The sequence below is a fragment of the Myxine glutinosa genome, chromosome 5, assembly GCF_964187855.1.
Source record: "Myxine glutinosa chromosome 5, kmMyxGlut1.1, whole genome shotgun sequence".
NCBI lineage: Eukaryota > Metazoa > Chordata > Myxini > Myxiniformes > Myxinidae > Myxine > Myxine glutinosa.
The window spans coordinates 87,763,489-87,787,908 of record NC_136265.1 but is presented as its reverse complement, the minus strand read 5'-3'; the positions used below and the strand labels follow the sequence as shown (position 1 = coordinate 87,787,908).

General features: G+C 52.8%; 1 protein-coding gene across 2 annotated transcripts in view; it reads left to right on the top strand.

The window, feature by feature from the left end:
* The window catches only part of LOC137428086 (uncharacterized), a 951,578-nt gene that overhangs the window by 911,955 nt on the left and 15,203 nt on the right, over window positions 1-24,420 (top strand). Inside the window, exons 2-3 of one of the 2 annotated variants that reach the window (XM_078778338.1) lie at window positions 14,087-14,287; window positions 23,495-23,605. In XM_078778338.1, coding sequence (XP_078634464.1) covers window positions 14,098-14,287; window positions 23,495-23,605 — 301 coding nt within the window. In that variant the 5' untranslated portion in view covers window positions 14,087-14,097. Of the gene's footprint in view, window positions 1-14,086; window positions 14,288-23,494; window positions 23,606-24,420 lie in introns of those variants that run through there. The other variant, XM_078778339.1, reaches the window with a different exon arrangement.

Sequence of the window (24,420 nt, the reverse complement as noted above, 5' to 3'; positions counted from 1 at the left end):
CCTCTGACCAGGACAGGCAATCCGCGGTTTGTGGCCCCTCCTTGGTTGCGGCCAACGGATCGACCATCCGCACCTTCGGCCCGCGCAACGTCACCCTCTGCTTCGGCGGCCAACGCTTTGCTTGGACGTTTGTAACCGCAAACGTGCCCATGGCTCTGCTAGGCGCCGACTTCCTCTGCGCACACGGACTGCTGGTGGACGTCCAACGGCGTCGTTTAATCAACGCCGAAACCTTCAGCTCCCTGGTATGCACATTGAGCAGCTCCGCGCCGACCGAGCTGGCATGCGCTGTCCCCGCGGCGAACGAGTTTGCTCGCCTGCTCACGGAGTTCCCGGCCCTCACGCGGCCGACGTTTTCGGCCGTCGCAGTACGGCATGGGATCGAGCACCACATACCAACCACGGGCCCGCCGGTCTACACCAGGGCCCGCCGCCTCGACCCAGCCAAGCTCGCCGTGGCGAAGGCCGAATTCGACGCGTTGGAGCACCTCGGCATCGTGCGGCGCTCCGATAGCACGTGGGCCTCGCCACTGCACATCGTGCCAAAGCCGGGGGGTGGATGGCGCCCGTGTGGCGACTACCGCCGTCTCTAGCCTGACGCTACCACCCCCGACAGGTACCCGATCCCGCATATCCAAGACTTCTCCGCCCGTCTGGCGGGACGGGTCATTTTTGCGAAAATTGATCTCATACGGGGATATCACCAGGTACCTGTCAGGGCGGCCGACGTCCCTAAAACGGCAGTCATCACGCCGTTCGGCTTATTCCAATTCTTGCGGATGCCGTTTGGTCTCAAGAACGCGGCTCAGGCGTTCCAGCGCTTGATGGACGGTGTGCTGCGTGACCTGCCGGTCCTTTTCGTTTACCTGGACGACATCCTCGTCGCCAGCACGTCCCGGGCCGAGCACCTCCTCCACCTCCGAACACTGTTCGGGCGCCTCAGCGAGCACGGCCTCATCGTCAACCCGGCCAAATGCCACTTCGGCACGACGGCCGTTGATTTTTTGGGCCACCACATCACCAAGAACGGGGCCGTGCCGCTGCCAACCAAGGTCGAGGCCATCACCACGTTCCCGCGTCCCCGCACCATAAAGGCCCTGCAGGAATTCCTGGGAATGGTGAATTTTTATCACCGCTTCGTGCCCCGCGCTGCTCAACTCATGCGGCCCCTCTACGAAGCCCTCCGGGGCAAGCCGGCCAAGCACGACATCGCCTGGTCCGCAGCAATGGATGCGGCCTTCCAAAGCTCAAAGCGGGCCCTCGCCGACGCAATATTGCTCGCTCACCCGGTGCTCAACGCTCCCATCACCCTCACCACGGATGCCTCCGACTATGCGGTGGGCGCCGTACATGAGCAATGGGTGAACGGGGTTTGGCAGCCACTCGCTTTTTTCAGCCGGCAGCTCCGGCCGAACAAGCTCAAATACAGCACGTTTGACCGGGAGCTCCTCAGTCTACACCTGGCCGTCCGCCATTTCCGCCACCTCCTGGAGGGCCGAGCTTTCACGGCATTCGTCGACCACAAGCCGTTGGTTTACGCCATGGCCAAGGTCACGGAGCCGTGGTCGGCCCGCCAACAGCGCCACCTCTCCGCCGTGTCGGAGTTTACCACGGACATCCGGCACGTCGCCGGCAAAAACAACGCCGTGGCCGACTGTCTTTCCCGGGCCAGCGCGAACGCGGTCCACCTGGGCGTGGACTTTGCGCTTATGGCGGCGGACCAAACCACCGACACCATGGTGCAAGCCCTCCGGGCGGCGGACACGGGCTTCCGCCTGGCCGACATCCCCTTCGCGGACACTGTCCTGCTCTGCGACGTCTCCCAAGGCCAGCCTCGCCCCATCGTGCCCGTCACCTGGCAACGCCGCATCTTCGCCTCCCTCCACGGCCTTTCCCACCCGGGCTGGAAAGCTTCCCAGAAGCTGGTGTCGGCGCGATTCGTCTGGCACGGCCTTCGTCGCGACGTCCGCGATTGGACCAGCACCTGCACGGCCTGCCAACGGGCCAAGGTCCACCGACACACCCAGGCCCCGCTGGCACCTTTCACCGTGCCCGAACGACGTTTCGACCACGTCAACGTGGATCTGGTGGGCCCCCTCCCCCCGTCACGGGGGTTCACACACCTGCTCACCATGGTGGACAGGACCACCAGGTGGCCGGAGGCCGTTCCCCTCGTCTCCACCACCACCGCCAACGTGGCGCAGGCTTTCATCGCCACCTGGGTCGCCCGCTTCGGCGCACCGGCGGACATCTCGTCAGACCACGGACCACAGTTCACCTCCGAGCTGTGGGGCACGGTCGCCCGCAACCTGGGGGTCAAGCTCCACCGTACTACGGCCTACCACCCCCAAGCAAACGGGTTGTGCGACCGATTCCACCGCTCCATGAAGGTCGCGCTCATGGCCGGCCTTCAAGACGGCGGTTGGGCCGACCGGCTGCCGTGGGTCCTTTTGGGCCTCCGCACGGCCCCCAAGGAGGACCTCCAGGCATCCACCGCCGAGCTTGTCTATGGCCAGGCGCTACGCGTCCCGGGCGAATTCGTGCCCGACGCTACCAGTCCCTGGTCCGCAGCTCACCAGCGCTCGGACCTCCAGGAGGCCGCCCGACGGTTTGCCCCCGTGCCAACATCCCACCACGGTGACCCCCAGTCCTACGTCCCCCCAGCACTTCGCACAGCGGAGTATGTTTTTGTGCGTCACGACGCACATCGGGGGCCACTCCGGCCGCCGTACGACGGGCCCTTCCGGGTGCTGCGACGGGACAACAAGTCGTTCGTCATCGACATCGGCGGCAGGTCGGACCGGATTGCGGTGGACCGTCTCAAGCCGGCGCACGTGGACGTCAACCACCCACCACGGGTGGCCCTTCCGCCGCGGCGAGGCCGCCCCCCATCCATGGTGCCCCCCACTCGACCGCCCACCACCACACCGGACCCCCTCCCACGACCCGCCAGGGGTCGCTTCGGCCGGGTCATCAGGACCCCCCTCAAATTGACCCTGCCGGTGCAAGTCGATTCTGGGGGGACGTGTGTAGCGGCTACCGCTGGGTTTTCACAATCGCCTTGCACCTATCAAGGACGCGAGCGATCACCATGCCGGGCTCGTCCAGGACGCCCCGGCAGGCTCGCCCTCAACTTGCCAGGCCGCAGCCAGGACGCTGGGCCACGCCCCCTCTCGCCTTTCCTGGGCAAACGCTCCGGGATAATATGTATATATATTGCTGCCCGATAAACGGGCTTTTCAGAGTGCCTGAGTGTTTGGTTTGATTAAAGCAACTCGGATGAATTCCAGCTTTTTGTCGCGTCCATTCCTCCGATCGACGTGGGAGCCCCAGCTCCTTCAATCTCATGGTTCGAAATAATATGTAAGCACAATCGTTATAAAGGAACTGCGCTCCAACGCGAGTAGAAAGAATTGACGCGACCAAAGACGGAATTCGTCCGAGTTGCTTTATTGAAACAAAACAGCTCAGGTATTCTGACCAGCCCGTTTTTCGGGCAACAATATATATACACATTTATGTCGGGAAGTTTGCCCGGCAAAAGCTATACCGGGCATGCCCGGGTATCAAGGGCGAGCCTTGGAAAGGCGAGTCTGGACCTGCCCGGGCGTGTTTGGCTGCGGCCTGGCAAGTCGAGGCTGGGCGTGCCCGGGCGCTCTGGGCGAGCACTGGAAAGGCGATAGCGGGCATGCCCGGACGCTCTGGGCGAGCCCTGGAAAGGCGATAGCGGGCATGCCCGGACGCTCTGGGCGAGCCCTGGAAAGGCGATAGCGGGCATGCCCGGACGCTCTGGACGAGCCCTGGAAAGGCGATAGCGGGCATGCCCGGACGCTCTGGGCGAGCCCTGGAAAGGCGAGAGCGGGCATGCCCGGGAAAGACGAGACCGGGCGTGCCCGGGAGGTTCGGGCATGCCCGGGAACAGTGAGTCCGGGCCTTTCCCGGGAGAGGCGCGTCTGGCCGTGTTCTGGCTGGTGCAAGGCGATTATGTACATCCAGCGGTAACCGCTACACACGCCCCTCCAGAATCGACCTGCACCGGCAGGGTAAATTTAAGGGGGGTCCGGATGACCCGGCCGAAGCGACCCCTGGAGGGTCGTGGGGAGGGGTCTGACATGGTGGTGGGTGGTCGAGCGGGGGGAACTGTGGACGGGGGGCGGCCTCGCCGCGGAGGAAGGGCCAACCGTGGTGGCCGGTCGACGTCCATGTGCGCCGGTTTGAGGCGGTCCACAGAAATCCGGTCCGGCCGGCCGCCGAAGTCGACGATGAAAGACTTGTCGCCCCGTCGCAGGACCCGGAAGGGCCCGTCGTATGGCGGCCGGAGTGGCCCCCGGTGCGCGTCATGACGCACAAAGACGTACTCCGCTGTGCGAAGCGCCGGGGGGATGTAGGACTGGGGGCCACCGTGGCGGGACGTCGGCACGGGGGCAAATCGTCGGGCGGCCTCCTGGAGGTCCGAGCGCTGGCGAGCGGCGGACCAGGGACTGGTAGCGTCAGGCACGAATTCGCCCGGGATGCGGAGTGGCTGGCCGTAGACGAGCTCGGCGGCGGACGCCTGGAGGTCTTCCTTGGGGGCCGTGCGAAGGCCCAAAAGGACCCACGGCAGCCGGTCGGCCCAACCGTCGTCCTGAAGGCCGGCCATGAGTGCGGCCTTCATGGAGCGGTGAAACCGCTCGCACAACCCATTGGCTTGGGGGTGGTAGGCCGTGGTGGCATGCAGCGTGACCCCCAACGAACGGGCGACCGCGCCCCAAAGCTCAGACGTGAACTGTGGGCCGCGGTCGGACGAGATGTCCGCTGGTGCGCCGAAGCACGCGACCCAGGTGGCGATGAACGCCTGCGCCACGTCGGTGGTGGAGGTGAGGGGCATGGCCTCCGGCCACCTGGTGGTCCTGTCCACCATGGTGAGCAGGTGGGTGAACCCCCGCGAGGGGGGCAGGGGACCCACCAGGTCCACGTGGACGTGGTCGAAACACCGTTCAGGCACGGCGAAAGGTGCCAGCGGGGCCTGGGTGTGGCGGTGGACCTTGGCTCGCTGGCAGGCCGTGCAGGCGTTGGCCCAGTCGCGGATGTTTCGTCGAAGGCCGTGCCAGACGAAACGCGCCGACACCAGCTTCTGAGAAGCTTTCCGGCCCGGGTGAGAAAGGCCGTGGATGGAGGTGAAGATGCGGCGCTGCCAGGAAACGGGCACGATGGGGCGAGGCTGGCCCTGGGAGACGTCGCAGAGCAGGACGGTGCCCGCGAAGGGGATGTCGGCCAGGCGGAGGCCCGTGTCCGCCACGCGGAGTGCCTGCACCGAGGCGTCGGTGGTCTGGTCGGCCGCCATGAGCGTGAAGTCCACGCCGAGGTGGACCGCGTTCGCGCTGGCCCGTGAAAGGCAGTCGGCCACGGCGTTGTCTTTGCCGGCGACGTGCTGGATGTCCGTGGTGAACTCCGACACGGCGGAGAGGTGGCGCTGCTGGCGGGCCGACCACGGCTCCGTGACCTTAGCCATTGCGTAGACCAACGGCTTGTGGTCGACGAAAGCCGTGAACGGGCAGCCCTCCAGGAGGTGTCGGAAATGGCGAACGGCCAGGAATAGCCCGAGCAGCTCGCGGTCGAACGTGCTGTAGTTTAACTCATTCGGCCGGAGTTGCCGGCTGAAAAAAGCGAGTGGCTGCCAAACCCCGTCCACCCATTGCTCATGGACGGTGCCCACCGCGTAGTTGGAGGCGTCCGTAGTGAGGGCGATGGGCGCATTGAGCACCGGGTGAGCCAGCAGCGTTGCGTCGGCGAGGGCCCGTTTGGCACTGGCGAAGGCCGCGTCCATGGCCGCGGACCAAACAATGTCATGCTTGGCCGGCTTGCCCCGGAGGGCCTCGTAAAGGGGCCGCATGAGCTGAGCAGCGCGGGGCACGAATCGGTGATAAAAATTCACCATGCCGAGGAACTCTTGGAGGGCCTTGATGGAACGGGGACGCGGGAACGTGGTGATGGCCTCGACCTTGGTCGGCAGCGGCACGGCCCCGGTCTTGGTGATGCGGTGGCCCAAAAAGTCAACGGTCGTCGCGCCGAAGTGGCATTTGACCGGGTTGACAATTAAGCCGTGCTCGCTGAGGCGACCGAACAGTGTTCGGAGGTGGGGGAGGTGCTCGGCGCGGGATGTGCTGGCGACGAGATGTCGTCCAGATAGACGAAAAGAAATGGCAGGTTGCGCAGCACGCCGTCCATCAAGCGCTGGAACGCCTGGACCGCGTTCTTGAGGCCAAACGGCATCCGCAAAAATTCGAACAGGCCGAACGGCGTGATGACGGCCGTCTTCGGGACGTCGGCCGCCCGGACAGGTACCTGGTGGTAGCCCCGTATCAGGTCAATTTTCGAAAAGATGACCCGTCCCGCCAAACGGGCGGAAAAGTCCTAAATATGCGGGATCGGGTACCTGTCGGGGGTGGTAGCGTCATTGAGACGGCAGTAGTCGCCACACTGGTGCCATCCACCCCCCGGCTTTGGCACGATGTGCAGTGGCGAGGCCCACGCGCTATCGGAGCGCCACACGATGCCGAGGTGCTCCAACGCGTCAAATTCGGCCTTTGCCACGGCGAGCCTGGCTGGGTCGAGGCGGCGGGCCCTGGCGTAGACCGGCGGGCCCGTAGTGGGTATGTGGTGCTCGATCCCGTGCCGCACCGCGACGGCCGAAAACGTCAGCCACGTGAGGGCCGGGAATTCCACGAGCAGGCGAGCGAACTCGTTCGTTGCCGGGAGGGCGCACGCCAGTTCGGTCGGCGCGGAGCTGCTCATTGTGCACGCCAGGGAGCTGAAGGTCTCGGCGTGGACAAGGCGACGTCGTTTGACGTCGACCAGCAGCCCGTGTGCGCAGAGGAAGTCGGCGCCCAGCAAAGCCACGGGGACGCTGGCGGTAACAAAAGTCCATTGAAAGCACTGGCTGCCGAAGCAGAGGGTGACGACGCGTGGGCCGAAAGTGCGTATGGCCGAGCCATTAGCAGCGACCAAAGAGGGGCCGCAAACTGCGTCCAGCCTGTCCTGCTCGGAGGCAGGTATGACGCTCAGTTGGGCGCCGGTGTCGCACAGGAAACGCCGTCCAGACGCTTTGTCCCGAATAAACAGCAAGTTGCCCGAGTGGCCGGCGCTCATGGCTGGGAATGAACGCCGGCCCCCGGCCGTTTCCCGACCTGCCGAAAGTGCACGGGGGCCGGCACGTCCGAGCCTTGTGTCCGAACCTGGCGTGGTAATAACACCATGCCCGGTCAGGTGGAGGCCCCGGCCGTCATGTCGGAAGCGGGCGGTGCGGCGTGGCGGCCGCCCGTTGCACCGGCAGTTCGGCCTCCAACCGCGCAGGGCGCTCGGGCGTCGTGGGCGTCGCCTCGGACGGCGGCGGGCTCCAGGTAACCGCGCCGATGTGCTGGCCCGCCGAGGAGATCTTATCGGCTTCCCTGGCGAGGGCGCGGGAATCCGTGATCAACGTGCCAGCCAGGGCGAGGCGTACCGGGTTAGGCAGCTGACGGAGGAACAGCTCCCGGAACAGGAATGCCGGAGAGTGCTCGCCGAGCAACGAGAGCATATAGTCCATGCGCTCGGACGGGCGCGTGTCGCCGAGCTCGGGCAGGTCAAGCAGGCGCCGTGCGCGTGCTGCCGGTGAGAGGGCGAAAGCGCTGAGGAGGAGCGTCTTCAGCGCGTCGTATTTGTCAGCAGCCGGCGGGTGCTGGAGGAGGCTCAAGGCGCGGGCCGCGGTGGTGGAACCGAGCGCCGCCACAACATGGTGGAAGCGGGTGTCGTCCGCGGTGATGCCTCGCAGGGCGAACTGGGAGTCCGCCTGGGCGAACCAAACAGCCGCGTGAGCCTCCCAGAAGGTAGGCAGTTTAAGCGTCACTGCCGTATCCATGTCGGTAGGTCACCAATGAAGGAACTGCGCTCCAACGCGAGTAGAAAGAATTGACGCGACCAAAGACGGAATTCGTCCGAGTTGCTTTATTGAAACAAAACAGCTCAGGTATTCTGACAAGCCCGTTTTTCGGGCAACAATATATATACACATTTATGTCGGGAAGTTTGCCCGGCAAAAGCCATACCGGGCATGCCCGGGTATCAAGGGCGAGCCTTGGAAAGGCGAGTCTGGACCTGCCCGGGCTTGTTTGGCTGCGGCCTGGCAAGTCGAGGCTGGGCGTGCCCGGGCGCTCTGGGCGAGCACTGGAAAGGCGATAGCAGGCATGCCCGGACGCTCTGGGCGAGCCCTCGAAAGGCGATAGCGGGCATGCCCGGACGCTCTGGACGAGCCCTGGAAAGGCGATAGCGGGCATGCCCGGACGCTCTGGACGAGCCCTGGAAAGGCGATAGCGGGCATGCCCGGACGCTCTGGACGAGCCCTGGAAAGGCGATAGCGGGCATGCCCGGACGCTCTGGGCGAGCCCTGGAAAGGCGATAGCGGGCATGCCCGGACGCTCTGGGCGAGCCCTGGAAAGGCGAGAGCGGGCATGCCCGGACGCTCTGGGCGAGCCCTGGAAAGGCGATAGCGGGCATGCCCGGACGCTCTGGGCGAGCCCTGGAAAGGCGAGAGCGGGCATGCCCGAACGCTCTGGGCGAGCCCTGGAAAGGCGAGAGCGGGCATGCCCGGACGCTCTGGGCGAGCCCTGGAAAGGCGATAGCGGGCATGCCCGGACGCTCTGGGCGAGCCCTGGAAAGGCGAGAGCGGGCATGCCCGGACGCTCTGGGCGGGCCCTGGAAAGGCGAGAGTGGGCATGCCCGGACGCTCTGGGCGAGCCCTGGAAAGGCGAGAGCGGGCATGCCCGGACGCTCTGGGCGAGCCCTGGAAAGGCGATAGCGGGCATGCCCGGACGCTCTGGGCGAGCCCTGGAAAGACGAGACCGGGCGTGCCCGGGAGGTTCGGGCGTGCCCGGGAACAGTGAGTCCGGGCATGCCCGGGAGAGGCGCGTCTGGCCGTGTTCTGGCCGGTGCAAGGCGATTATGTACATCCAGCGGTAACCGCTACAGTTAGTTATAAAACGTTAAGCACACATCATTGATTGACCCATGGAGAGAACGTTGAATGATGCCACCACTCTGTATCTGCCTCTGTCTGCAAACAATATCACAACAAATAATTTAGCAATGAAAACGGGAAATGGGAGGAGGGAGGGATGTTTGCACCCCCGATCAACCAAAAGGGTGATTCATCAAAGTGTGTGTTGCTGTTATTGGAGCACCGACATCAACCAAAATCAACCACAAGGGTGATTCATCAAAGTGTGTGTTGCTGTTATTGGAGCACCGACATCAACCAAAATCAACCACAAGGGTGATTCATCAAAGTGTGTGTTACTGTTATTGGAGCACCGACATCAACCAAAATCAACCACAAGGGTGATTCATCAAAGTGTGTGTTGCTGTTATTGGAGCACCGACACAGCGGAACAGTCTCGCTCTCAGCAATGATACAAACCAGCAGTCACAGGCTGCACCGATGACCCAACAACAACTAAACACAAGTGAACACTCAACAACAACCGAATGTCCACAATCGTCGGAAGGTTCTCAACCCTCAAGTGATGTTCCATCACCATTGGTGTTTAACTGAATTTCAAAATTCCGAATCAATCTTCTCTCCAACTCCAACTCTTCAAGACACCTTGAGGAAGGTGCATCGTCCAGCTTGGCATGTCAAACCTCCTTTTTTCCTCCTCGTTTTCATTCGAGATTCAATATTTTTGTGAATAAAACTTTTAAACTTGAAGTAACGAGGATAATATGCGATGGGATGAGATATCGATCGAGAGGGATTCGATAAAAGTAGAAGTAACATGGAATAGAAAAAGGAAGAAGAAAAATTCGTGAAATGAGAGGAAGAAGAGTCGGCGCGGATCAAGCGACAAGCGTGGATCAAGCGTGGATCTGGTGCACTGGACATTCGATTTGGTGTTTTATTTTTAAACATCTTCGTGAGTAGAGGAAGAGTTGTGGAGATTTCGGGTTTTAAACATCTTCGTGAGTCGAGGAAGAGTTGTGGAGATTCTTATTTTAAACATTTTCGTGAGTAGAGGAAGAGTTGTGTAGATTTCGGGTTTGAAACATCTTCGTGAGTGGAGGAAGAGTTGTGTAGATTTGGTGTTTTTAACATCTTCGTGAGTAGAGGAAGAGTTGTGTAGATTTCGGGTTTGAAACATCTTCGTGAGTGGAGGAAGAGTTGTGGAGATTTCGGGTTTTAAACATCTTCATGAGTGGAGGAAGATTTGTGGAGATTTCGGGATTTAAACAATTTTCGTGAGTGGAGGAAGAGTTGTGGCGATTTCGGGTTTTAAACATCTTCGTGAGTAGAGGAAGAGTTGTGGAGATTTCGGGTTTTAAACATCTTCGTGAGTAGAGGAAGAGTTGTGGAGATTTCGGGTTTGAAACATCTTAGTGAGTGGAAGAAGAGTTGTGGCGATTTCGGTTTTTAAACATCTTCATGAGTGGAGGAAGAGTTGTGGAGATTTCCGGTTTTAAACATCTTCGTGAGTCGAGGAAGATTTGTGGAGATTTCGGGTTTGAAACATCTTAGTGAGTGGAAGAAGAGTTGTGGCGATTTCGGTTTTTAAACATCTTCATGAGTGGAGGAAGAGTTGTGGAGATTTCGGGTTTTAAACATCTTCGTGAGTAGAGGAAGAGTTGTCGAGATTTCGGGTTTTAAACATCTTCGTGAGTAGAGGAAGAGTTGTGGAGATTTCGGGTTTTAAACATCTTCGTGAGTAGAGGAAGAGTTATGGAGATTTCCGGTTTTAAACATCTTCGTGAGTCGAGGAAGAGTTGTGGAGATTTCGGGTTTGAAACATCTTCGTGAGTGGAGGAAGAGTTGTGGCGATTTCGGTTTTTAAACATCTTCATGAGTGGAAGAAGAGTTGTGGAGATTTCGGGTTTTAAACATCTTCGTGAGTAGAGGAAGAGTTGTGGAGATTTCGGGTGTTAAACATCTTCATGAGTAGAGGAAGAGTTGTGGAGATTTCCTGTTTTAAACATCTTCGTGAGTGGAGGAAGAGTTGTGGAGATTTCGGGTTTGAAACTTCTTTGTGAGTGGAGGAAGAGTTGTGGCGATTTCGGTTTTTAAACATCTTCATGAGTGGAAGAAGAGTTGTGGCGATTTCTGGTTTTAAACATCTGCATGAGTCGAGGAATAGTTGTGGAGATTTCGGGTTTTAAACATCTTCGTGAGTGGAGGAAGAGTTGTGGAGATTTCGGGTTTTAAACATCTTCATGAGTAGAGGAAGAGTTGTGGAGATTTGTGGTTTTAAACATTATCGTGAGTGGAGGAACAGTTGTGGCAATTTCGAGTTTTAAACATCTTCATGAGTAGAGGAAGAGTTGTGGAGATTTCGGGTTTGAAACATCTTCGTGAGTGGAGGAAGAGTTGTGGTGATTTCGCTTTTTAAACATCTTCATGAGTGGAGGAAGAGTTGTGGAGATTTCGGGTTTGAAACATCTTAGTGAGTGGAGGAAGAGTTGTGGCGATTTCGGTTTTTAAACATCTTCATGAGTGGAGGAAGATTTGTGGAGATTTCTGGTTTTAAACATCTTCGTGAGTGGAGGAAGAGTTGTGGCGATTTCGGGTTTTAAACATCTTCGTGAGTAGAGGAAGAGTTGTGGAGATTTCGGGTTTTAAACATCTTCGTGAGTAGAGGAAGAGTTGTGGAGATTTCGGGTTTTAAACATCTTCGTGAGTGGAGGAAGAGTTGTGGAGATTTGGGGTTTTAAACATCTTCATGAGTAGAGGAAGAGTTGTGGAGATTTCGGATTTTAAACATCTTCGTGAGTGGAGGAAGAGTTGTGGAGATTTCGGGTTTGAAACATCTTCGTGAGTGGAGGAAGAGTTGTGGCGATTTCGGTTTTTAAACATCTTCATGAGTGGAGGAAGAGTTGTGGAGATTTCGGGTTTGAAACATCTTCATGAGTAGAGGAAGAGTTGTGGAGATGTGGGGTTTTAAACATTATCGTGAGTGGAGGAACAGTTGTGGCGATTTCGGGTTTTAAACATCTGTGTGAGTAGAGGAAGAGTTGTGGACATTTCGGGTTTTAAACATCTTCGTGAGTCGAGGAAGAGTTGTGGAGATTTCGGGTTTTGAACATCTTCGTGAGAAGAGGAAGAGTTGTGGAGATTTGGGGGGGTTTTGAACACCTTTGTGTGTCGAGGAAGAGTTGTGGAGATTTGGGGTTTTAAACATCTTCGTGAGTGGAGGAAGAGTTGTGGAGATTTCGGGTTTGAAACTTATTTGTGAGTGGAGGAAGAGTTGTGGCGATTTCGGTTTTTAAACATCTTCATGAGTGGAAGAAGAGTTGTGGCGATTTCTGGTTTTAAACATCTTCATGAGTCGAGGAAGAGTTGTGGAGATTTCGGGTTTTAAACATCTTCGTGAGTGGAGGAAGAGTTGTGGAGATTTCGGGTTTTAAACATCTTCGTGAGTGGAGGAAGAGTTGTGGAGATTTCGGGTGTTAAACATCTTCATGAGTAGAGGAAGAGTTGTGGAGATTTCCTGTTTTAAACATCTTCGTGAGTGGAGGAAGAGTTGTGGAGATTTCGGGTTTGAAACTTCTTCGTGAGTGGAGGAAGAGTTGTGGAGATTTCGGGTTTGAAACTTCTTTGTGAGTGGAGGAAGAGTTGTGGCCGTTTCGGTTTTTAAACATCTTCATGAGTGGAAGAAGAGTTGTGGCGATTTCTGGTTTTAAACATATTCATGAGTCGAGGAAGAGTTGTGGAGATTTCGGGTTTTAAACATCTTCGTGAGTAGAGGAAGAGTTGTGGAGATTTCCTGTTTTAAACATCTTCGTGAGTGGAGGAAGAGTTGTGGAGATTTCGGGTGTTAAACATCTTCATGAGTAGAGGAAGAGTTGTGGAGATTTCCTGTTTTAAACATCTTCATGAGTAGAGGAAGAGTTGTGGAGATTTCGGGTTTGAAACTTCTTCGTGAGGAGCATTGTTGCTCATGGTATAGGCGGTGTTGTGCACACAGTGGGCTTTTCAATGTTTCCATGGATGACCTTCATATATGATAGATATATCATACTAAAATAGGCAATTTAGTGTGTCTATCTGTCTGTCTGTCTGTCTGTTTGTCGATTTTTGTCCGCGATACATTTGGTTGTTCCTCATCCAATCTCAACCAAAATTTTACATGATGGAGGTTGTAGCTACTTAATTTGTCCCCCTTCCCTCCCCTCCCCCCCTGCCCCCCCCCCCCGTCCCTGATTGGGTGTTGAGGTCCATGTCGTGTTCGGATAGATTTATTGTGGTGTTTTTTCCAGGTCTAAACAAATCACAAACTGGTCAAACACTTAAAATATTTCCTTCAATCCTGACAAATCTTTCTCTCTCTATCTGAAAGTACCGTCTGGCAACCTCTTCCTCCTCACATTTTGAATTTTGGGATTTGCCGATTCTTCTTCCTCTTTCCTGTGTAAATACGCTCATTGAATTTCCAAATAAACTTCACTTTCCTCGTGTTCAAACTATCTAATGATACAAATGCTCTTCTTTGAAACCTGTAATACAGGTGATTCAGTCCTACTTCCCAGTGTGATGAACATGAACTGAATTCCCACGGACATGTTCCAGAGGAATGTTGTTGTTCCATCCGATTTTATTTAAAGTGGTTTCTTATTTATCACCTGAAAGTTATTGATGTCCGGAAACTGTCTGCATATCAGCACACCTGTGGCATGGATTACCTGTCAGCACAAGTACTCCTTCATACACATCCCCTGTGCTTGTGTTTGAGGCCTTCTCACCATTGAATGTCTTTATCATAAAATTGCAGAACAGGCCCAGATTTAACATAAATATCGAGACTTTTTAATGTTTTATATGCAGCCAAATCAACGTTCACATCAACATGTTGTACAATTTACAGTATTGTCTTCGGACATGCAATTTTGTTTTTTTGGGGGAGGGAGGGAGGGGGGGTCACAGGGTGTGCGTTGGTGTGTGGTGAAAGTTTAAAGTTCTGTAACTGATTTAAGCAGAAGATAAGGCCTCAAGTATGGAGGTACTTCACATATTGGCACTTTGTCAGATCAAGGTACGCAGAGTGGACTAAACATCAGGAAGAGTGGTATGTTTCCCTCCTCTCTGAAGGTTCACCCACCATGTACGCTCAAGTTGGCTGTGAGAAGGATGCCTGTGATGTGCAGCCGGAATCGGAACAGCCGACAGTGCTCGTGTGTGGAATGAAGGTTGAGGAGCTGGAAGGATTTCCTGAGATTCTGCAGATAAAAATCGAGGATGTGAACTCCTTTGGTCTGGAGGAGGAGGAGGAGCAATGTGACAAGCCGAATGGTGAGTTGTGTGATTGATATCACTTCCAATGAGGTCTGTGTTGGTTTCATGTGCTTTTTTTTGTGTTATTGAAAAAGGCTCCTGAAGCATCTTGAGCAGAAAGGAAGGAATAAAATGGAAAGTTCCCCCATATATTCCTGCAGGTGGCACAAGATCTGCCAGCAGCCCTCTTCTGGTGAAACTGCCAAAATCAAGACTCTCTGCTCACCTTCACTCTTTCATTCCTCTTTTCTCCTGCCTCTGAAATAACTCCATCACTCTCTTCAATCCCTCTGCTCTCTCCAGGTCTTAAAAACAGCTGTTCGCCACCATCCCTTTGTCTTCCCCCATCCAAAACCTTGATCTTTTCTACCCCCATTAAAACACCCCAAATTCGCAATGTTGGGGTCGCTTGGGGTGGAAAAGATCATGGTTGGATTGAGCATGATCCGAGATTGTGATGAACAGCTGTCTTGAAGATTTAGAGGGAAGAATGAGATTGAAGAGAATGTGGAAGTTGTTTCCACAAGTGGTTAAAAAAGGGGAACGAAAGGGTGAAGGTGAACAGGTTTCCTGTATTTTGGGAATTTCACCAGTGGGGTGTTGCTGTGGGACGTGTTCCCTGCAGAACTGCAGAAACCTGGGGGGAGGACGGGAGAGAGGGTGATGGGGTGGGGGTGGGGGGGGGGGCACAACGCATGGAAAGAGCACACCAGAAAGGAGACAGGATAAGAAAGTCATACCACTCACCTGTCTGTCGTGAATGTGATAGGCCCATACAGGGGCGTTGATCGCTATTGAAAAGTGGGGGGAGACATTTTCTGGGAAAATTATTTTGAAGTGGCTGTGAAGAAGATGATGTTTTTTTGTCATTTTCATGAATTTGATATAATCTAATACATAGTGGCCAATTTGAAATGTGATATAAAATTTAAAATTGAATTGACGATATATCACGAAATTGGAAGACTTCCTCTGAGGGAATGACACACAATTCCTCGAAAAAGAAAATCGACCAAGATACAACCTATGAAGATACCTGCCAATCCATCACCTGTGGAGGATTTCACATCACATAACACTGTGTGTACCCTGGTCCCAGTGTGTACCCTGGATAAGAATAGGTTCGCCGTATCCCTGCGTGTCGTAAGAGGCGACTAAGAGGGTTGGCGTCAGGAAGGGCATCCGGCCATAAAAAAAAACATTGCCTCAAAAAGAGAACCATGACAATTACAACTACATATGGGCAGGGAACAGCCCGAAGTGGAGATCGGTTTCTGAGGTTTAGGACATGGAATCCAGGGACAATGACAAGGAGATCAGGAGAAGTGGTGGAAGTATTGGTCAGAAGAAGAGTAGACATATGTTGTGTGCAAGAGACGAGATGGAAGGGAAGTGGTGTGAGAATGGTGAAGGGTAGGCAGGGACAGAAATACAAGTTTGTGTGGCAAGGGTGCCTGGAGGGCGTGAATGGTGTTGGTGTCCTGTTTTCTGAGGAGTTTGTAGACAGTGCGGTGAGTGTGACTAGAGTGAGTGATAGGTTGATGATGGTGAAAATGATGATTGGAAAGCTCTTGGTGAACGTCATCTCGGGATATGCTCCGCAGGTTGGTCGAAGCGATGAAGAGAAGGACACGTTCTGGAGTGCGATAGAGAAGCTGATGGAAAACGTGAAAGATGAGGAAGTTATTTATTTTATTTTTTTTGTATACAAGATCGAGGCTCGTGAAAGAGCGAACATTAATCACACACAAAGACAAACCGACACATAAAACATATAACATCGGGAGCGGTAGACAAGATGGGGAGAGAGGGGGAAGGACACAAACACAACATTTGAGAGCAGGGACCGAGAGACATGGAGACATCGAGAGATCTGAGAGAAGGCGAGGGCTTTGGGGGGGGGGGGGCATGGGAAGGGGGCGGTGGGAGAGGTATAAAACATATGGACACTGCCAGGACTTCCAGGAAAGAAGTTGGAATTTCAAACAAGGTGGATCTGGGGTGAATTAGCGGGGGTAGAAAAGATCAAGGTTTTGGATGGGGGAAGATAAGAGATGGTGGTGAACAGTTGTTTTAAAGACCTGGAGGGAGGAGTGGGATTGAAGGGAGTGAGGGAGTTTGTTCCAGAGGCGGGAGAAAAGAGGAATGAAAGAGTGAAGGTGAGCAGAGAGCCGAGATTTCGGCAGTTTAACCATCAGAGGGTTGCTGGCAGATCTTGTGCGACCTGTAGGAATATTTGGGGGACAGAGCACAGAGAGAGCTGGGGGTGCAAGGCCGGAGAGGAGTCGGTAGAAGACAGAAAGACCACCTACCTGCCTGCGGTGAGTGAGTGAAAGGCCCTCAGAGATAGCTTCATCGCGGGAGATTCCAATAATTCTGAAAGCATTGGTTTCAACAGCGTGAAGCCGAGCTAGGTGTGAGGCAGGAGCACCGGCCCATAGGGGAGAACAGTATTCCATTGAGCTGCGGATGAAAGCCTTGTATGTGGTGAGGAGCTCAGGTGTGCCGAGGAAGGACTTCGCACGACGGAGGATGCCCAGTCGGCGACTGGCTTTGGAGGCCAGCTTGGAAATGTGGTTTTCCCAAGAAAGATCATGGCAGATAGTGAGACCCAAAATCTTGAGCGACAGAACTTCTTGGAGAGGATTGTTGAGAAAGTAGATGGGAGGGTTGTCCAGTCGATCTTTTCGGAGAGACATAGTAAGAGTGTGAGATTTGTCAGGATTGAAAGGCATGTTCCACTTGTTTGACCAGTCTGTGATTTTGTCCAGGTCTTCAGAGAGTGAGGAGGCAGCAGACTGCCGATCTGAGGGAAGAGGAATGGAGCGGCAGAGAGTGGAGTCATCAGCAAAGAGATAGAGAGGATTTTCGAGAGAGTCAGAGAGATCATTGATGAAGACCAGAAAAAGCACGGGGCCCAGAACACTGCCTTGGGGAACTCCAGCCTGAACAGGAAGAGGAGATGAGAGAAACCCATTCAGGGCCACACGTTGACGACGACTAGAGAGGAAGTCCGCCAGCCATGCGTGGAGATTTCCATGGATACCAAAGGAGGAGAGTTTGGTGAGCAGAGCGGGGTGCCAGACCGTGTCGAAGGCACGTGATATGTCGAGGGAGACAGCTCTAATTTCCTGTTTGGCATTGAGGACCTCCATCCATTGTTGAGACAGCAGAAGCAGCATGTCCAGAGTAGAGTGACCTGGTCTGAAACCAAATTGATGATCAGAGATCAAGCCATTGGAGAAGAGGAAAGATTTCATATCCGAAGCAATGATGGATTCCATGACTTTGCTGATAATTGGGAGAAGGCTGATTGGTCTGTAGTTGCTAGGATCTGTTTTTGCACCTTTTTAGTGCAAAGCAGTGATGTTGGCTGATTTCCAAGCAGATGGCAGTTGACCTTGAGCAAAAGAGAGGGTGAAGAGAACAGAGAGAGGGTGAGATAGAGCAGCAGAGCAGGATTTTAGGACCCATGGGCTGATGCCGTCGGGTCCAGTTGCAGAATCAGAGTCGAGGGTTGACAGAAACTTTTCCACCTTGTCAGGAGGAAAGGACATGGAGTCCAGGAGCAGCAGGGTACGACTGGGTATGGTGGGTACAGAGAGGGATGGGTTTGGGACACAAGATTTAGAGGCAAACACAGAGTTGAGGCATTCAGCTTTTTCACGTGCGGAGTCAGCTGTGTAGCCGTTTGAGGTAAGGGAGGGGATGGAGGGGGAACAAACACCAGAAACGGATTTGACAAGACGCCACCAGGATTTGGAAGCGGGAGACAGATAAGAGAGTTCGGTCTTGAGAACGGAGAGATATTGTTTCCTGGCTCTCCTGAGGGTGGACACACACTTGTTTCGGGCTTTGTGAAAGGAAATGAGATTTCCTTCCGTTGGATTTGCATTCCAGGAGACGAAGGCAAGTTGTTTCTGGGCAACAGCCTCACCACAAGATTCCGTGTACCATGGACGGGAGGAAGGGTATGACAACTGAAGACGAGATGGGATAAATCTGTGCATGAGAGAGAGAGCAATTTACTTTGGAAGAATTCCCAGGATGAGTTGATGTCAGAGGTGGTAGAGATGGGAGACCAGTCCAGATGATTGATGGCTGCTTGAAGACCGTGCCAGTTGGCCTGAGTGAAATGCCAGACTCGTCGACGCTGAGCAGGCTCCCTGAGGATGGTCAGAGAGATGTCCACTTTAACAAGGACATGATCAGATGATCCGATCGGAGCAGAAGAAGAGCAGCAGACATTTTCAGGGAAGTTAGTCATAACCAAGTCCAGAAGAGAAGATGTTCCGTTGACTGAGATCCGGGTCGGGAAATTGACAGATTGTGTCAGTCCCAGTGAGTCGCAGAAGTCCTTTGCTGAGGAGCCATGGCTGGTGAGAGAGGTACCCACACCCAGCCAACTGGCATGATGACAGTTGAAATCACCACATATGATGAAGAGAGAGTTGGGATGAGTAGATAGAAGTTGGTCCATATCATCAGACAGCGAGATGTAGATGGAGTCATCACTGTTTGGTGGACGGTACAACACACATATGAACAAGAGGTGGGAGCGAAGGGGAAGCCGTAGCCAGAGGTATTCCTGGGGGTGAGGTGGAGAGAGTGCAGTGCAGGGCGAGTGAGGAAGAGTTTTTGATAAAGATAGCAACCCCGCCTCCAGGACGAGGCTCAGGTCTATCATACCGGAGGAGGGAGTAGCCCGGGAGAGATACTATGGAATCAGAGACATCATAAAGTAGGAAAGTTTCTGTTAAGCAGATCACGTCTGGTTTGACAGAAGCAACCTGTATGGAGAGATCAGTTAAGTTTGAACGAAGGCCCCGGATGTTTGAGGTCCATACCGTTAATGAAGAGGAAGGGGGAGCATCAGATACAGAACAGGGGGGAGGAGGGGTAGGGTAAGATGTGGAAGAGGTGGAAGAGGTAGGGAGAGCTGTTGAAGGTGTGTCAGAGATTTCAGAATAGCTCGGAGAAAGGGAAGGATGGGGCGGACAAAAGGTTTGATGGTGATTGGGTGAGCCACAATGAGGTGTTATTTGAGGAGGGGGAAGAGCGAGGCAGAAGGTTGGGGGAGATGGAGGTGAGAGTTTGAAGGGGGAAGAAGCGGGGAGGACGCTTTGAGGAGGGGGAGTGAGAGGGGGGAAATTGAGAAGCAATGAGGATGGGGAGATTTGAAGGGGAGGGGTGAGGGGGGAGTTTGGGAGGGAAGGGACAAGGGGAGGGATTTGAAAGGGATGGGATATGGGGGAGATTTGGAGGGGAGGGGTGAGGCAGGAGTCTAGGAGGGGAGGGGCGAGGGGGCGTCTTGGCGGGGAGGGGTGAGGGGGTAGTTTAGGAGGGAGGGGGCAAGGGGGGAGATTTGAAGGGGAGGGGTTATGGGGAAGATTTGGAGGGGAGGGGTGAGATTGGATTTTTGAAAGTGTACGATTTATGGGAAACGAACATTTATTGCAAAATGAGTTTCTTGTGACCTTCGAGTTAAAAATACGTTTAAGGACGCTGGATGGAGGATGGAGTGCAGGAGAGTTTCGGGAATGTAGAAAAAAGGCAATATAGGAGATGGCTATTTTTTTGGGGATGAATTGATTTGGTGAGCAAGTCGAAAGCAGCCTTTTAAAGAAGAAGAAGAAAAAGGTGTTATAAAATATGACGGAATACATAACTTGAGGGGAAAGTGTAAACATTGAAGGTTAATGAGTGAAAACTATCTGGGGAAATGGGGGAGAAACACGTGGTCGAAGAACGAACGAACGAATAAGAATGAATAAACGAATGAGAACAGAGAAGGAAATGTTGTTTTTTTTTTGTTTGTTTTTTTTGTTGTTTTTTTTGAGTTGAGATTTACACAAGGAAGTAGGCTATGGGTGAAAAGACTGGGAATACAGAGAATGAAAGTTATTGGATCACAAACGACGGACCACTGAGAGAAAAACAAAGCCTCAAGGTTGTACAGTGCACACTGTACAAGGCCTCAAGACACGACACGAATTAACACGATTTTCAATACAGGTATGAAAGATTTGCACCGAAAAATCTTCGTCGGGCCACAATATACGTACAACACCATAAATAAATACAGTTTTAACGAAAATACAAATGGGAACAATCACTTAACTTCGATTTCAAATCGTTCGCGACGCGGCAAAGGCCTTGCGACACGGCAAACAGACGATCAATTTATGAAAGATAAACACCGAGAAACAACCAAAGTTGCACACAATAACTTCACACACTGAAAGATAAATACAGTTTCGACAAAATACAATTGTGAACAGACTTAACTTCGAAAAACGTGGAGACCGTGTGGAGCTTCGAAAATCCCTCCCACCGTCTCCGAGATCTCGCGAGATCTCGCGAGATCTCCTCCTACCACAAGTTGTTGTGGTAGGAGGAGACCTAAATGGACATGTGGGAAGGAGTATGGATGGTTTTGACGGAGTTCATGGGGGTTACGGATATGGTGTGAGAAATGGAGAAGGTGAAAGGATTTTGGAGTTTGCTGATGGAGATGATTTGTTGATTTGTAATACTCAGTTCCAGAAAGAGGATAATAAGCTTGTTACATACACGTCAGGTGGGTCGACGACAACCGTTGACTACCTGATGGTGCGTAGGCGAGATAGGGGGAACCTCCGGGACACAAAGGTGATCCCGGGGGAGGAGGCTGTTTCACAGCACCACTTGGTTGTCTGCGTTGTAAGGGTGAAAGGTGCGAGGAGAGCTCGGCGGGTGAAGTACCAACCGAGAATGAAGGTGTGGAGGTTGAAAGAGGTGACAGTGAGGGAGGCATTAAAAGAGAGGCTGAGTAGGGTCGAGGATGATGTGATTGAGCTTGAAAGTGGTTGGATGTCAATGAAAGCTAGTCTGTTGGGAGCCGTTGGTGAGGTATGTGGATGGACAAAAGGACCACCGAGGCACTCGGAAACATGGTGGTAAGATGATGAAGTTGGAAAGAGGATTGAGGAGAAGAGGAAGAAGTTCAAGGAGTGGCAGAAGGCGATGGGTACGGGAGCAGAAACAGCAGAGCATGAAAGTTATAAGGCAGCCAGGAAGGCTGCAAAGAAAGAGGTAGCAAAGGCGCAGGAGGCATGGAGGAAAATGTTCGGAGAACACTTGGATTCGGAAGAGGGTCAGAAAGCAGTATTCAGGATTGCAAAGCAGATTGTGAAAGAGAGGTGTGATGTGATGGGGGTGAGTTGCTTGAAGGATGAAGTGGGATAAATCGTTGTCGACCCAGATGGAATTAAAGGAAGATGGAAAAGATATATGGAAATGCTGTTGAATACAGAGAATGAATGGGATGGCAACATAGAGAGTAACCCAGTTTTAGGACCGGCAGAGAAGATAACTGAGAAGGAAGTTGAGGAAGCGATAAATGCAATGAAGGGTAGAAAAGCGGGAGGGCCGACAGGAGTTGTGGGAGATATGTTGAAGGCAGCAGGAAGTTGGGATGTGAAGAGAATGACAGAGACCTGTAATCTGGTGGTGAAAGAAGGCCGTATTCCAGTGGATTGGGAACTGAGTACCCTCGTCCCTATATACAAGGGGAAAGGTGACCCTCTGGAGTGTGGCTCGTACCGAGCGATAAAGTTATTGGAGCATGGAATGAAGGTATTGGAAAGGGTGTTGGAGAGGAGGATAAGGAAGAAAGTGAAGATCGACGAAATGCAGTTTGGATTCATGCCAGGAGGAGGAACGACAGACGCGCTTTTCATTGTGAGGCAGTTGCAGGAGAAGTACATGGAGAAGAGGAAGAAGTTGTTTCTTGGGTTTGTTGATCTGGGGAAAGCATTCGATCGGGTTCCACGCAAAGTATTGACATGGGCATTGAGGAAGTTAGGAGTGGAGGAATGGTTGATCAGAGTAGTGATGGCAATGTACAAAAGAGCGCGCACAGCTGTAAGGACGAAGGACGGGAACAGTGGTGAGTTTGAGGTGAAGGTGGGAGTGCATCAGGGATCGGTACTAAGTCCACTACTATTTGTAGCTGTGATGGAGGTGCTGGCTCAGAACGTAAAAGAGGGTTTACCGTGGGAGTTGTTGTATGCAGATGATCTGGTGTTGATTGCGGAAAGTATGGATGGACTGAAGGAAAAGATGAACACGTGGAAGGAATGTATGGAGACAAAAGGTCTGAAGGTGAATATCGGAAAGACGAAGGTGATGGCAAGTGGTAAAGCATGTGGTGAGGTGGAAAGAACTGGGAAGTGGCCCTGTGCTATGTGCAGAAAGGGTGTCGGAGTGAACTCCATTCAATGTACAATGTGCGCTGAGTGGGTTCATCAAAAATGTAGTGGTCTGAGAGGGTCATTAACCAGTGTGGCAGCTACATTCAAATGTAAGGTGTGCACAGAGGGAGCTGCAGATGGAGGAAATGTTGAGTTGGATCTTGGAGACGGCGTGAAGCTGGAAGGTGTGAAAACATTTTGCTACCTCGGAGACATGCTGAATGGAGAAGGTGGAATAGACTCGGCAATGGTTGCTCGAGTGAGATGTGCATGGAAGAAGTTTCGGGAACTGAGTGCCGTGCTGACGAGGAGGGGAGGTGTCGTTGAAGCTGAGGGAAAGGTGTATGCTGCATGTGTGAGAAGTGTTATGATTGATGGGAGCGAGACATGGGTAATGAACGTAGAGCAGCAACAAAGGTTGGAAAGGGTGGAAATGCGAATGGTTCGACGGATGTGCGGAGTATCGTTGAGAGAGAGGAAGACAAATGATGAATTGCGAAAGATGATGGGAATAGAGCCTGTGATTGATGCTGTGAAGAGGAACAGGTTGAGATGGTTTGGTCATGTGTTGAGGAAGGATGAAAGTGACTGGTTGAGAAGAGTGATGGAAATGAATGTAGAAGGAAGTAGAAGACGCGGAAGGCCGAGAAAGACTTGGCTATAGATGGTGGAAGAAGAAATGTGGGCAAGGGGGTTAACAAGGAGAGATGCAGAAAATATGGCAAAATGGAGAACATTGTCATGGGACCGCAAGGCTAACCCCTGCTCTAGCAGGGAAAATGGCCTTTTAAAATGCATGTTGTTGTTGTTGTTGTTGTTGTTGTTGTTGTTGTATAACACTCATTAATCCTTTGTGTGCTGCATCTTGTTTGTTTATTTTCAAAATTTTCATATAAAAACTACATTTAAAAAAAAATCTATTTTAAGAGTATGAAAACACCTCTGCATGTGACACAAGATGCCTGCATTTTATAAAAGTTACTTTTTCCAGATTTCTTTGTGAAAGTGGAAGTGAAAGCTGAGCATGACATTGATGTACACCTGGATCGACCCGAACCCAATGATGCCAAAGCTTCTTTCCTCAAGAACCATCCTCATGAAGGTTTCTGTCAATGTCGATACATTTTGATTCAAACAGTTTGATGATGAACTCTGGTGTTAAGAAAAAAATAACATGACGTTATGATTTCATTGCTTTGAGAAATAACCACGATGGTAAATCAATTTCTCAAACATCAATTATCACCTTTATCAACAACAACAACAACAACATGCATTTTAAAGGCCATTTTCCCTGCTAGAGTGGGGTTAGCCTTGCGGTCCCCATGACAATCTTCTCCATTTTGTCCTATTTTCTGCATCTCTCCTTGTTAACCCCCTTGCCCACATTTATTCTTCCAACATCTTTAGCCAAGTCTTTCTCGGTCTTCCCCGTCTTCTACTTCCTTCGACATTCATTTCCATCACTCTTCTCAACCAGTCACTTTCATCCTTCCTCAACACATGACCAAACCATCTCAACCTATTCCTCTTCACAGCATCAATCACAGGCTCTATTCCCATCATCTTTCGCATTTCATCATTTGTCTTCCTCTCTCTCAACGATACTCCGCACATCCGTCGAACCATTCACATTTCCACCATTTCCAACCTTTGTTGCTGCTCTACGTTCATTACCCATGTCTCGCTCCCATAAATCATAACACTTCTCACACATGCAGCATACACCTTTCCCTTCAGCTTCAACGACACTCCCCACATCATCAACACGCCACTCAGTTCCCGAAACTTCTTCCATGCACATCTCACTCGAGCAACCGTTGCCGAGTCTGATCCACCTTCTCCATTCAGCATGTGTCCGAGGTAGCAAAATGTTTTCACACCTTCCAGCTTCATGCCGTCTCCAAGATCCAACTC